Here is a 15,202-nt window from a genome sequence, read left to right as displayed (position 1 = left end):
AAATTGCAAAACATTTCCAAAACATGGCCATAATTTATTGGTTATGAGGTGTGTATCAGAACTGAAGTAATTGGAGAAAGATAGCAAGTTAAGGAGATGGTATCTGGAAAAATTGAAATAACCAGAGGTTGTTGAGAGTTTCAAAGGTAACATTAGGCAGTGATTGACTGAAGCAGCAGTAAGTAACACAGTAGATGATGAATGAGACATTGAATGAAATGGATAGTGTCTTGAAAAGATTTTGTAACATGAAGATCAACAAAAATAATGCAAGGGTAATGGAATGTAGTCAAATTAAAGCAGGTGATGCTGACAGAATTAGATTAAGAAATGAGACACTAAAAGTGGAAGATGGCTTTTGCTGTTTGGGTGCCAAAATAACTGACAGTGGGTGCAGTAGAGACAGTATTCGTGAAATGCGGGCTTCGCATAGTGTGAAAAGCTTTTCTGAAGAAAGGGATCTGTTAAAATCTAACTTAATTTTAAATGTTTTGAGGCTGAAGCTCTTTTGTCTGTGTTTGCTTTAGCAATAACAAATGTTTTTGGGTGGGGTCCACCTTTAGCAAGTTGTTTGGGACAACAAATAAAATTGTGTTTTGCTAAAGGCGGACCCTACCCAAAAACATATTTTATTATAATTTTAACCATTAGGAAGACTTTTCAGAATGTACCTGTCTGCAGTTTAGTGTTGTATGAAAGTGAAATGTGGATATAGGCAGTAGAGAATAGGAGCTTTCAAAATATGATGCTACAAAAGAATGCTGGTGACTTGGTAGATAGATCAACTAACAGAGAGGAAACAAATAGTATTGGGGAGAAAAGAAATTTGTGGTGCAGCTTGACTGGGACACGTCGTGAGGCACAAATGAATTGTCAGTTACGTAATGGAGGAAAGGGTAGGGTAAAAATTGTAGAGAGAGGCCAAGGGGTATTTATGGGGTGAACAGGCTCAACTATATGTGGGTTTTAGTAGTTGCTCAGAGATGACGGGGCTCGTATAGGGTGGACTTGCATGAAGAGCTGCATCAAACAGGTCTTCGAACCAAAGATCACAGCACACGACTGGATAGTAATTCGCCCAGCTCAGCAGAGACCCTCCCAGTGTCGGCTCACACTAAGAGCACTAGAGGCTAGAAAAACAACTCTAATATTGAAGGTTGCTCACATTAGAAAACAAGGTGTCGCCATTACATCCGTACTCCAACTTCCTTCCTTCCCACTGTAGTTCCACGAGCATGGTGAGCCTCAGAACAATTGGCTTACAGTCACTTTCTGCTTGTTGACGCATTCTCTTTTCCTGAGATGTACAGGATTGTAAAAGTGTTTGTGCACTAGCAAGTAACTTTCGCAGTTAATTTCTGTGAGCACTTGCTGAGCTATGTATGTTGGAACAAAACCTTGTGCAAATTTACTTCTGCAAGTTGCTTGGGTAAGCTAGTTTCAGCAATCTGCTGCAACTATTTACATAATGTTGCCACTAGAGACGTCTCATGAGATCCGCAAGAGGAAGTTTAGTGTCGTGCAAAAAATGGGAGTAGTTGCCATCATTGTTGCATCATTATTATTATTATTATTATTATTATTATTATTACTGAAGAAAAATTTTGATGTAAATCAAAAATTTAAGAAAAATGTTTGGGTGAAGAAATGAATACAGAGGTGTACATATTTATCAAGAAAAACTGCTGAATGAATTAACATCAGAGAACTTTGCTCAAATTAAAAACTTTATGAGAATATCATACTCAATTTTAGAGAATCTCTTGTCTTTTGCACAATAAAATATTCAAAACCAGGGCTAATAGGGAATTGTGTAACTTGTCTTCATTTCTTTTTTGAAAACTACTGCAAATTTACGTTAATAATGAAGTACCATATAGAGAATGCACTTCATCTGTGTGTCCTGTCTTCTTGTACTGTCAGTAATATGTCAAAAATGGGTGTGTGTGTGGGGGGGGGGGGGGGGGGTGAGAGAGAGAGAGAGCGCGAGAGAGAACACAATTGTTGTACATTCTCTGAATAGAGATTTACACACACACACACACACACACACACACACACACACACACACACACACACACACACATACACATTGTTATGTCAGCAAATATGCTTCAAAACTTACTTTGTGTACATAGCTTAGAAGAAAATTGTCAAGTAGGTTTGGTAAAAACTGATTTACATCCTGTTTGTGGGCAGAAGGGAGCCAACTTTGTTATTGTAAGTAAGCGAGATTTTTTTTATATGCCACAAATCTCTTTGTCTTAATGATTTGACAGCCAGTGTAAAAATATGTGCAAAAAAAAAAAAAGGAACAGATGAAAAACAGCTAAATCCATTGCAATATTACAAGGTTTACTGAAAAACCCTTGATGTAGGTTTCGATGTCTTTAAAATGTCTCCTTCAGAAGGATTTGTGATTAACAGAGGTGAATTTATGTTTATGGAAGTAGTTTAAATATGTAGCCATAGGGCACAAATGAATATCAAGTTCATCTCTTAGTAAAACTGCAAAATTTTGTGCTATCAGTCATTGGGAAGTACTTCACAAACACAAAAGTTGCAATTTTGAGGTACTTTATGATGATAGTGAGCACGGTATATGATGGTTTTATTGTTATGGAGATGAATTTGATCTTCATTTGTGCCCTATGGCTTAATATTTAATGTACTTTCATAAATGTCATGTTACCAGTGTTAATCATTGATCCTTCTGAAAAAGACATTTCTAAAGATGTTGAAAACATATGTAGAGAATTTTCAGTAAACCTAGTGCTATTGCAACTGATTTGGCTGTTTTCTCACCTTTTCCTTCAGAAAGTTTCTGCATCCAGCCATGTTCAATATTTTAAAAAACAGAAATAGGAAATGAATATATATCAAACTAGGAGAGTGGACTTGTCAGCTCAAATTATCTGAACTAAAATGCTTCTCTTGCAGATCTATTTGACAATGTGGTCACTTTCCGTATATCTGATGCCACTATTAATCTGCCAAAATTTGATATGGGGCACAGTGGTGACATATACTTTGAGTTCAAGACGACAGTAGAGAATGCTGTTATCATCCACAGCAGGGGACCGACAGATTACATCAAGGTTTCAATCATTGGTGAGTTACAAACTCCAACATGGAAGTTTACAATAGTTAAATGTTATTTAAAAAATAAAAACAAAATGCACAATGATTGACTAACAACACTTTTGCGACGTAGATTTGATTTACACATTTAAATTGTACTAAACGTGTTAATTTGTGGTTATTTAAATGTTAAAAATTGAAATGAGATGTCCTGTCATTTTCCTTCAGATATTGTATTGAAGCATTTGAATTATTGGCAGTGAGGATCATGTATGTGAGGTGGAGTTATTTGTAATATATGCTCAAAAAAATTTTCTTGTGAAATAAAGGTGCTATTACTCAAAGAGAATGACAGTCTTGGCTGAAAGTGTTCCTATTGTTTGTGAGATAACAAATAAGCAGCAATGGCTTGCTCTAAGTTAAGTTGCTTGTGCTTAAAGTTGATAGTAACTAGGTGCCCACTTTCTCGTCCTTTGCTATGGACTACAAGTAAATGCTATGGTGCACAGATGCATTTGCTATATTGTCACTACTTTTACTGCTTTGGTACATAGATCATCATCGCGAGGACAGGCACTGCTAATCGGTTCTCGCAAGTTGTTTGTTATTGTAATTCCCAACCTGGAAATCACATCTGGTGGTCACATTTCTGTTCTTGGGAATGTCACAGATAAGCACTGTTTTCTAGCAACTGCACAAGTTGTTGACTTAATTCAAGTCCATCAGGATGGAACCAACAGCTCCAGCAGCTAGATGGTTTTACACTTCAAGATGTGTTATTGGCAGTGCTTAAAATTTCACTTTCTGAAAGTAAGTAGGTGGGCAACCATTCAGTTGCCTTTTTTATTTTAGTTTTCTCACTTGATTTCTTACCTCGATACAATATTCTGCATTTACCTTCTCTGCCTCACACCTTTCCCTTTTGAAAAAAATACATACAATACATTGAACCTCTCAGCCATCTCTACCTGTAATGATGCTGATAGGAGCATAAAAATGCTTGAAAATAAATGTTTGGTTCCAGAGTGGAATAATATTAAGTCTGTTAAGTAAAACACACACACACACTGTAATTGTATATAGTTATGGGAATCAGTTTGCCAAAAAAAAAGCATTCCTGAGAAAACTAATGTGTCGCAGTTTGTAGATGTATAAAATTCCTGATAGAGGGACATGTGAAATACTGTACTAAAATTGTGTCTATTGTAACGTGTAGTTGTACATTTATGTTAATCTTACAGGAGGAAACCATCTTCAGTTTATTTACAAGGCCGGCGGTGGCCCTCTGGGAGTGAGTGTGGAGACTTCGTATCGCCTGGCTGACAACAACTGGCATTCTGTTTCTGTGGAAAGGAACAGGTGAGCCACCAAAATGATAGACAGTCAAAAATTGTTGTTGTACTGATGCTTATAGCTACTGTTGATAAGTAACTTTTTGCAATTATTTTGTCCATTGTGTTCCCTTTGCAGGCTGCAAGATAATATACATTAAGTCCTGTTAATATATCTCATTGTTTGCAATCCAAACTTATCTTTCACCAGCATTCTTTGACAGAAACTTCATAATAATACTGGTTAGTGAATTATATGTTTGCCTTTCTTACATTTATACTTTTGAGCATAAGTATTTTCTTTTGAGATGCTGTCAGCTTTTATTTTGATAGTGGCCAGGCAGAACAAACCAAGGCCTAATAAGCATTTACAGGGTGGGGCACGAAATGTGTTACCATTTTGTTTTTGAATATAAACTTTATTGTCAATACAATCTGAAAGGAACATATACGACAATGAAGAGCCGTCCATGGAGATTTGTTGTAACTCAGCACATGCTCGATATGTCCACCATTTCATTTCCTAACTAACTTCAAATGAACACTGAAGTTAGTGATTACCCTACGGCACATGTCTTCCGTAATTTCACTGCAAGCTTGAAGAATAAGTCTTCTGGGCTCTACTGAATCACGTGGACATTTCGGGAAAATTTTTTCCTTTAGGTACCCCCCAGAGAAAAAAGTCACATGGATGGAGGTCTGGACTATTGGGGGACCAATTTTGTCAGTCATTGAAGCGACCTGGAAACCTGAGTGAAATGATCCGCATGTCGAAATGCTCGTGTAAAAACTCCAACACAGTGTTTGCAGTATGTGGCCTTGCTCCATCTTGCATGAACCACTGCGTGTTGAAGGGTAAGGCAGTAGCAAGAAGCTGTGGAATGAAGCTATTGTGAAGCATGCTCAAATAACACTCGCTGTTCACAGTTTCTTCAAAGAAAAAGGGTCCACTTGACTGGAAATTGCTGCCCACGCTGTAATCCTCAGAGCATAATGTTGTTGTTCATGAAGCACTTGTGGGTTTTCAGTGGCCCAAAAGCATACATTTTGTTTGTTAACCACACCTTCTAAATGAAAATGCGCCTCCTCTGAAAATACAAACGCTGTTGAGAGTTTCTTCCCTATCCTCCGCCCACTGAGCAAACAGTAGTCTCTGCAGCTTGTGTTCTTCAGTGAGCTGTGCACAGGTCATCTTGTATGGGTACATATGGAGGTCACTTTTAAGAATGTGTTGAACAAAGCGTCTGGATATTGCCAGTTGCATTACAGCCTTTCTACACGATTTCCCGGGACTTCTCTATACAGCAACTCGTACCGCTTCAATATTCTCCGGCGAACAAACAGGCTTAGGCCGAGGCCCCTTCACTTCCAATACTGTTCCTTCCTGTACAAATTTATCGTACAACTTGCGGATGGTCTTCTTGCAAGGGACCCATCGTGTGTTAAACTGTTGTCGAAAACGCCTGTGAGTCACAACAAGGCTTTTCGTTTCATGAAAAAGTAACACAATTGCCGATCGTTGCTGTGTCGTCAGTCTTCCATTGTCAGCCATTGCTGCTTACTAGACTCCTAGCGGCAGTATTGTGAATTACACGTCATTTCGTAACTCATTTGTTTTTCCAAGCTCTGCTGGTACTGCTGTAGAGATCCCAGTGGGATATCTAATGTGCGTCGTAAATTGTGAAAGAAACAATTGGTAACACATTTCGTGTGCCACCCTGTATTTGCTAAAACGCTTGAGAAAAAGGTCGGAAAATTTATATTGGGATGGCCAGTACGAACTTGGACCTGACTTGTGGCAGTAATTGAGCATTTAAATTTGCTGGCAAATAACTTGGATCAATCAAAGTACAACTAAAGTGCACCATGTCCCTCCATTTGCTTTCATTTGGCGGGTAATCATTACAAGTTAGTATAGTTGGAGTGACCTCCATCGTCATCTATCATGAAGTAAGAAGACTTTCTCCATGTATTTCATGTACTTTCACATAGATACAAGTGAGATACAAATGATGGGGAAAAAAAAGAAAAAAAAAAAGGATTTCTAACTGTCTCAGGCTTTGGGTCAATACTGAGTGAATATTAAATTGGATTCTAAATATTTTCAGTACTAGTGCTAATAATCGCTACAGTACTGTATACACTATGTGACTAAGTGTCGGGACACCCCCAAAAACATTTGTTTTTCATATTAGGTGCATTGTGCTGTCATCTGCTGCCAGGTACTCCATATCAGCGACCTCAGTAGTCATTAGGCATAGTGAGAGAGCAGATGGAGCACTCCGCGGAACTCACGGACTTCGAATATAATCAGGTGATTGGGTGTCACTTGTCATACGTCTGTATCCAATATTTCCACATTCCTAAGCATCCCTAGGTCCACTGTTTTCGGTGTGATAGTGAAGTGGAAATGCGAAGGGACACGTACAGCACAAAAGCGCACAGGCCGACCTCATCTGTTGACTGACAGAGACCGCCGACAGTTGAAGAGGGTCGTAAATGTGTAAATGGCAGACATCTATCTAGACCATCACACAGTAATTCCAAACTGCATCAGGATCCACTGTAAGTACCATGACAGTTAGCCGGGAGGTGAGAAAACTTGGACTTCATGGTCGAGCAGCTACACATAAGCCACACATCGTGCTGATAAATGCCAAACAGCGCTTCACTTGTTGTAAAGAAAGTCAATATTGGACGATTGAACAGTGTAAAAACATTGTCTGGAGTGACAAATCACGGTACATAATGTGGCGATCCGATGGCAGGGTGAGGGTATGGCGAATGCCCGATGAACATCGTCTGCGAGCGTGTATAATGCCAACAGTAAAATGCGGAGGCGATGGTGTGATCATGTTTTTCATGGAGGTGGGCTTGCACCCCTTGTTGTTTTGTGTGGCACCATCACAGCACAAGCCTATATTGATGTTTTAAGCACTTTCTTGCTTCCCACTGTTGAAGATCAATTCGGGGGTGGCAATTGCATCTTTCAACATGATCGAGCACCTGTTCATAATACACGGCCTGTGGCGGAGTGGTTACACGACAATGACATCCCTGTAATGGACTGACTGGCACACAGTCCTGACCTAAATCCTATAGAACACCTTTGGGATGTTTTGGAAAACTTCATCCCAGGTGTCACTGACCGACATCGATACCTCTCCTCAGTGCAGCACTCTGTGAAGAATGGGCTGCCACTCCTCAAGAAACCTTCCAGCACCTGACTGAACAGATGACTGTGAGAGTGGAAGCTGTCATCAAGGCTAAGGGTGGACCAACACCATATTGAATTGCAGCATTACCGATGGAGGGCACCATGAACTTGTAAGTCATTTTCAGCCAAGTGTCCAGATACTTTTGATCACATAGTGTATTAATTTAATGTTTTGAAGCCCTTATCTTCTTTTACAAACAGAATAAAATGCATCAGATAAGCCGTAACAACTTTTATTTCCTGTAGAGAGTTGGAAGAGAGATGAATCGCTTTTAAAAGTTATCAGGCAGATGGTGGTGGTGGTGGTGGTGGTGGTGGTGGTGGTGGTGAAGAAGAAGAAACAGTAATATAGCATATGTTGCTTTAATACAAAGACATTTTTACACCACTTGAATTAACGCAATATCGTAATAATTAGAGAGCTTCGTGATGCATCTGTGAAAGGAAAAAAGAAAAAAAGGAAAGAAAGAGGGAAAAAAAAGGTCTCACTGAGAAGGATATTTCCTTTTAATCTGACTGTATGGGTGTAATGCCAGTTTTACAAGAAGTTCAGCAAATATCGAATGGTCATTTATCTAGCATGGAATTTGTGAGGAAGGAAGTTGAATTGAGTAGGGGAGGTGATTGCAAAAGCACAGGTAGTGGTTTGAGATTGGAAAGAAAGCTAGTGCAATATTCTGAGGGCTCTGAGAAGGCCTTCAAAGAATTGTATTAATTTGTGGATTACTAATTGCAGCTGCATGTAGTTGGGAACCTAGCAAATATCCCGTGCAGGGAAGAAGTTGCAAAGAACCTTGGGTTTTGTGAAAATAATTAGCTTACATTAGAAAGTCGCATAAAGCAGATAAGCTGGTGTTTGGAAAGAAGAGACAGTTTATCACCACAAACAATTCATTTTTTCAACAAAAATTAAATATTAGACTATCATGAAAAGCACAAATCTTTGCGTGATACTAGCAATATAGGCAGAATAATTCTACTGTGAATAAAATTATGCATGACATTATTGTATATGGTAACACAGTGGAATGAAAATGAAGATGATGAAAGAAGGAAATAGTGAATCTTGACAGTTCTAACGAGGAAATAATTTAGAAATGAAATGACGTGTGGGAATGTTTAAAGATAGGAATAATATAAATGCACAGTGAATTTAGAGAGAGAGAATTAGCATGGTGATGTACAGAGGAAAAACAGCTTACATATTTGACATTATGAAACTAACTCTGGGTTGGAATACCAACAATATAAGGAAAAGATTGCTATTCACCATAAGGATGACGCGTTGAGCTGCAGACAGGTATAATGAAAAGACATTTACACATTAGATCATAAGGATGACGTGTTGAGCTGCAGACAGGTATAATGAAAAGACATTTACACATTAGCTTTTGGTCAAATCCTCCTTCAGAAAAGGAAACACACACACACACACACACACACACACACACACACACACACACACACACACATATTCATTCACGTAAGTAAGAACACCTCACACACACAACCGCCATCTCCGGCAGCTCAGAGTGGAATGCCGGAGACGACAGTGAGGGGTGTGCTTGCTTGTGTGAATGAATGAATGAATGAATGTGTGTGTGTGTGTGTGTGTGTGTGTGTGTGTGTGTGTGTGTGTGCGCGTTTGTTTCCTTTTCTGAAGAAGGCTTTGGCTGAAAGCTTATGTGTAAGTGTCTTTTCGTTGTGCCTGTCTGCAACTCAACCTGTCATCATTATGACAATTAGTAGTCTATCTTTTCCTTATATGTTTGACATTATGAAAGATAAAAAATTAACATTTCAGTGCCAACAGTACATTCTGGAATGTCCCATGGTAGTCACGACTATTAATTAAGATTACTAAAAGCACATTGCATGGCCACAGCAGTAGACTGTGTGTCGATGTGTAGATCATCGTCATTCTCATTTTGTACAGTTTCCCACCACTGCCTGGATCTGTTTGGAGCACAATCTCTCTATATTGTCAGTTCTTCCCACCACCTGTCTGTTGATACCCTGGCCCAGACTTCTCCATTCGGTCGCTTCTAACTTGGTCTTCTATCTTCAATCTTCTTCTCATGTGTATTCCTAGGCATCCTTCTCCATTCTATACAAATGCCATATAATTTTAATCCTCTTCCATCAATCTTGTCTTTCTCCTGTGTTAACTCGCTAACCTTCCAATTTCTTACCTTTAGAAGACTCTTCAAAACCATGTTGCAGCATTTCATGAACTGTAATCCTTATTTTGAAACATTTCTATACTGTACATTTCTCACATGTTTATTGTCTTTCAGGAAAGAAGCTCGCATAGTGGTCGATGGGGCTCTGAAGGCGGAGGTACGAGAACCCCCTGGACCTGTTCGAGCTTTACACCTGACATCGGATCTCGTCGTCGGTCGGTGTTCTCAGCATACTGTTGCTTACATTTACTTAAAAGTTCAATATTGTTATTTGTAATTAAACAAAAGCATACTCTACTCTCATGTTTCACAGTATTTGCTATTTCTGCTAGTAAAATACAGTCTACTAAGAGAAGCTAAATATGGAACCACAATTTCAAGAGATTGAGTGGTATAAAATGTAATTACTTTAGAAGTAAAGGAGACCACTCAGCAAATAGTGGAAGCTTTCAGTCATTGACAAGCACACAGAAAAGAATGGAAATTTGCTAGCTTTCAGACATCTCCTCTAAAGAGCTAGAGAGAGGAAACACACACACACACACACACACACACACACCTGTATAACTACATTGTGCTAGCTGAACACACAGTGCAGAGATAGCAGTTCAGTAGGTGGGCTGGGGTGAGGGGTTGTCTTGGATGGGATAGGCAGAGGAAGAAAGAGGCAGGAATTATGAGGGAAGTTGGGAGGGATAGTTGGCAGCTTGGAGGATGCCAGTATGTGGACAAAAATCCAAGAGAGAGAGAGAGAGAGAGAGAGAGAGAGAGAGAGAGAGAGAATAGAGGTGGCAGGCGTGTGACACAGGGGCACTGGTGCCAGTAAGATTGTGCAGCACAGAATGACAACATGGATTAGGATGGGGCAGACATGGATTAGGATAGGGTGACATGACAGGGCAAGAGGAGACCATTGGGTAGGTTGTGTGCATACAGATTGGGTTAGTGGAGATTGAGGCCAGGAGGATTATGGCAGAGTAGGATGTGTTGTGACGTTAACTCCTGTCATCATATTTGAGAAAAGCTGTTATTGGAGGAAATGATCAGATGGCACGGGTTGTGAGGCAGCTGTTGAACTTAACTTGTGTCGAGCTCAGCAACGTGTTCCATGACTGGTTGGGCAACTCTTTTCTCGTCCACAGTTTGGCAGTGGCAATTAATTCTGGTGGGGAGCTAGTCAGTGGTCATACCCATGTAAAATCCTTTGTATAAATTGCAGAGAGTTGATAGGTGATATGGGTGCTTTGCTTTCACATGTGGTCCTGCCTCTGTTTGGATAAGCCTGTGACAGAACTAGTAGTGGATGTCCTGGGTAGGAGAATTTGGCAGGTCTTATGGCAAGGGTTGGGAGTGGAATAGCATAGGGGTGGACCAGGATTTATATACACACTTCAGAAAAAGTTTTGTGTCACCCTGGTTCCCAAAACTACAGAAGATAGACGTTAACTGTGGATATTGTATCACAGACACAGTCCCTTTGACTGTTCAGAGATGTCACTAAACCCTTAATCAACCATGCATGAGGAGCGCCTATTAGACGTAGGGGGTCCGACAGCCGATCAGTTCCAGTCATTCCACCAGGAAAGAGGTACAAGGCTCGTGTTGTCTATAGGTCAACCATGCCTAGGCGGTCAATACCGCAGTTCGATCACGTTTGCATTGTTACTTTGTGGCAGGAAGGGCTTTAAACAAGGGAAGTGTCCAGGCGCCTCGGAGTGAACCAAAGCGATGTTGTTTGGACGAGGAGGAGATACAGAGAGACAGGAAATGTCGATGACATGTCTTGCTCAGACCGCCCAATGCTACTACTGCAGTGGATGACCGCTACCTATGGATTATGGCTCAGAGGAACCCTGACAGACAGCCACGCCACCGTGTTGAATAATGCTTTTCGCGCAGCCACAGGACGTCGTGTTATGACTCAAACTGTGTGCAACAGGCTGCATGATGTGCAACTTCACTCCCAATGTCCATGGTGAGGTCCACCATTGCAAACACGAGACCGTGCAGCACGGTACAGATGGGCTCAACAACATGCTGAATGGACCGCTCAGGATTGGCGTCACATTCTCTTCACAAGTGAGTGTTGCATATGCCTTCAACCAGACAGTTGTCGGAGATGTGTTAGAAGGCAACCCGGTCAGGCTGAATGCCTTACACACACTGTCCGCAAGTGCAGCAGGATGGAGGTTCTCTGCTGTTTTGGGGTGGCATTATGTGGGGCCAACGTACGCCGCTGGTGGTCATGGAAGGTGCCGTAACAGCTGTATGATACGTGAATGCCACCCTCTGACCGATAGTGCAACCATATCGGCAGCTTATTGCCGAGGCATTCATCTTCATGGATGACAAGTTACGCCCCCATCGTGCACATCTCGTGACTGACATCCTTCAGGGTAACGACATCACTCGACTAGAGTGGCCAACATGTTCTACAATCATGAACCCTATCGAACGTGCCTGGGATAGATTGAAAAGGGCTGTTTATGGACAACATGACCCACGAACCACTGAGGGATCTATGCCGAATCTCCGTTGAGGAGTGGGACAGTGTGGACCAACAGTGCCTTGATGAACTTGTGGGTAGTATGCCATGACGAATACAGGCATGCATCAATGCAATAGGACGTGCTGCTGGGTATTAGAGGTACCAGTGTGTACAGCAATCTGGACCCCCACCTCCGTTAAAAAGGACGGAAATGATGTTTATGTTGATTTCCGTTTCTATATTCTGTACATGTCCCGGAACCGAGGTGATGCAAAAACTTTTTTTGATGTGTGTATTTTCCAGGGCTGGCCGAATACCACTTTAGAAAAGGTGGAAAGGATCAGGGGCAGGATGTCCCTAATTTCTGGGCAAAACATTAGATAAAGCTCTGGCGAAGAACATGATTCGGTTGCTCCAGTCCAGGTTGATATTGGGTGATGAGAGGGCCATTCCTTAGCAGCTGGTTCTTGGGGGTTATGGGAGTACTAGGGGTCTGCGAGGGTATGATACAGTAAATCTCTTTGGAGGTGATATTGCTCGTCTATGAAGGCCTATGTGAGACCTTCAGTGTTCACTTATTTGCATTTGTTTTCTAGCTCCTCAAAGGATTTTCCTGAAAGTTAGCAAGTTTTCATTTGTCTCTGTGCGACTGTCAACAGCTCAAAGCCTGTTCTATTCAGTGAGTGGTGTCCATCACTCCTAAATTATTTATGTTCCATCAAAATGTTCCTTACAGTATCCACAGACATAAAAGTCATATTCAGTTATTTTCTTTTGATTTTGGGTGGGAGGCCTATAGTGTAAGTGACAGGACCTTACAAGTTTTGAAGCATAATCATTAATGAGTGTTTAATGAGAAGAAACACACACTGGTGCCTCTTAAAAGCTAGAAAGAAATCAATAAGTCATCAATTTTGCGTGTTTTCTTTAACATCATCTCATTGAATAATGTTTGGGGCAACTTGTCTTGTAGGAAGAATGCTTACATTATGCAAAAATACAGTGTTAGGGTAATATCTAGTGCTCATCCCTAATAATGTTGAGACCTCTTTACATTGCAAAGTGTTGCTAACAACTTAGTCCAGTTGAAGATGTGCTCATAATTAAGCACCAGCAAAATCTTGTATTAACAGTTCATTCAGGGTGGCGTTCTGAAAAACCTGGAATTTACTTACAAAAAAAAAATCACAGAAATCTCAAGGAATTTTAGGAATTTCTTAAAATCTCAGGGAAGTCCATGTTTTTAACTCAACATTGAAATTAGACTCACAGATTATGAAATACTTAATATTTCAAAATGTGTTAGTTATACAAATATTATTCCATATAAATTATCAATGTTTAAAAACTACAGTTAAACAGCAGCTTATGGCTAGTATATGAGAGGAAGGAAAGTCATTATTGTGGTGTCACCCCCTCCTCTCCCCTTCATCACTCAATGCTTATTCATCACGAGCTTCATATGACACAGTCATATTCCCCATATATGGAGTTCTCTCTGTGTTCCTGTGTTACTGATCACAGTTCATCACGTTTGCAGTTCTTGAGTACACTGAATGTGGATCATTGTGGATTAATGTGTTAAACGATCTCCATCAAATCCTGAAGGTCTTGCTGAATGTGGAGAGCACCTAATTTCAAAAAGATCTTTCTTAAAATGAGAAAATTATTTTCTTGTTGTGCTCTGTCCAATGGCACTATTCCCATACCCAGTGCAAATGTTTCTGGTTGCCTCTGTTGCTGCATTTCCTGTATTCGTGAGTGTCGCATATGCCTTCAACCAGACAATTGTTGGAGATGTGTTAGAGGGCAACCAGGTCAGGCTGAATGCCTTACACACACTGTCCGCAAGTGCAGCAGGAATTTATATGCCAGGAATGTTCAGATTTCTTCACTTAGCATTCCATTCTCTAGTGTACACAGCTCGCTTCATTGTTTCCGAATGACAAAATGATAGTATTTAAAACTCAAGTAATGACAGTAAACTACAAATAAAATGTGACAGTCGAAAAATAAACCCGTATCAACCGGAATACCAATGCGCTACGAACTTATGTACCAACCTAATAATACTTACAGGCTTGCGGATCATGTAGCACACAAGATTTTCAGAACATTTAGATATTGTAAAGTGTATGTGAATAAATAAATTTGGTGTAGGAATCATCGTAAGCTACCAGACCATCAGGTATTGCAAGCTTAAACACCCATAAGCAAAACTAAAATCTTGAAGACTGTGACAGTCTTCTTTAACGCAAAGGAAAAGGAACTTGTGTCTGTAGACAATATTAGATGCTGTGTTCCAATTAAAGGGTGATATCTGCTTTAACAAACTTTTAACTTGAAATCCAATAGTACTCAGTGACATGCACCCGAGCAAGTCTGAGGCGAATGGTAGGAGACAACTTTACAGTCGCAGTTAAAATATATTATGGGATTGCCGTACAAAACAGTTTTGCGTATACTGCTTGCAAAAGAATTGCTTCAATTGTTGCAACAACATAGCAGTCACTTCGTGCATCATTTGCTCGAGTAGTATTTTGTGATGATCCACTTGTAACATTACTGAAATGTGCTTAGTTTGCATCTTCATTTCTTTATTTCGTGACTGTAAATTTTATTTTTTATATTATTTTGCATTCAGCAGTTCATAATTTCAAAAAACATTTATGTTTGCCACCTCAGTGCTTAAAAAATGATTCACACTTTCTATTGGACATCATACATTTGATACAACATAATGTGGAGACTTTTGTAATGCTTATGTGGCGGTTTACAGGAGCATCTGTAGACTACCGAGATGGATTTACAGGCTGCATCCGAGCTTTGCTGCTCAATGGACAGCGAGTAGACTTGCGAAGCTATGCGGAGAAGGGATTGTATGGTATGTAGCATCACTGTT

The 15,202-nt window shown here is 40.2% G+C and overlaps 1 protein-coding gene across 1 annotated transcript in view; it reads left to right on the top strand.

Moving 5' to 3' along the window:
* The window catches only part of LOC126428425 (neurexin-4), a 180,265-nt gene that overhangs the window by 144,556 nt on the left and 20,507 nt on the right, over positions 1–15,202 (top strand). Inside the window, 4 exon segments of the mRNA XM_050090352.1 lie at positions 2,941–3,111; positions 4,323–4,440; positions 9,927–10,027; positions 15,080–15,184. Of these exon segments, the coding sequence (XP_049946309.1) occupies positions 2,941–3,111; positions 4,323–4,440; positions 9,927–10,027; positions 15,080–15,184 (495 nt within the window).

Source organism: Schistocerca serialis, chromosome 12 (genome assembly GCF_023864345.2).
Source record: "Schistocerca serialis cubense isolate TAMUIC-IGC-003099 chromosome 12, iqSchSeri2.2, whole genome shotgun sequence".
Lineage (NCBI taxonomy): Eukaryota > Metazoa > Arthropoda > Insecta > Orthoptera > Acrididae > Schistocerca > Schistocerca serialis.
The sequence above is the reverse complement of the archived record's forward strand: the minus strand, read 5'-3'. Positions and strand labels throughout refer to the sequence as shown.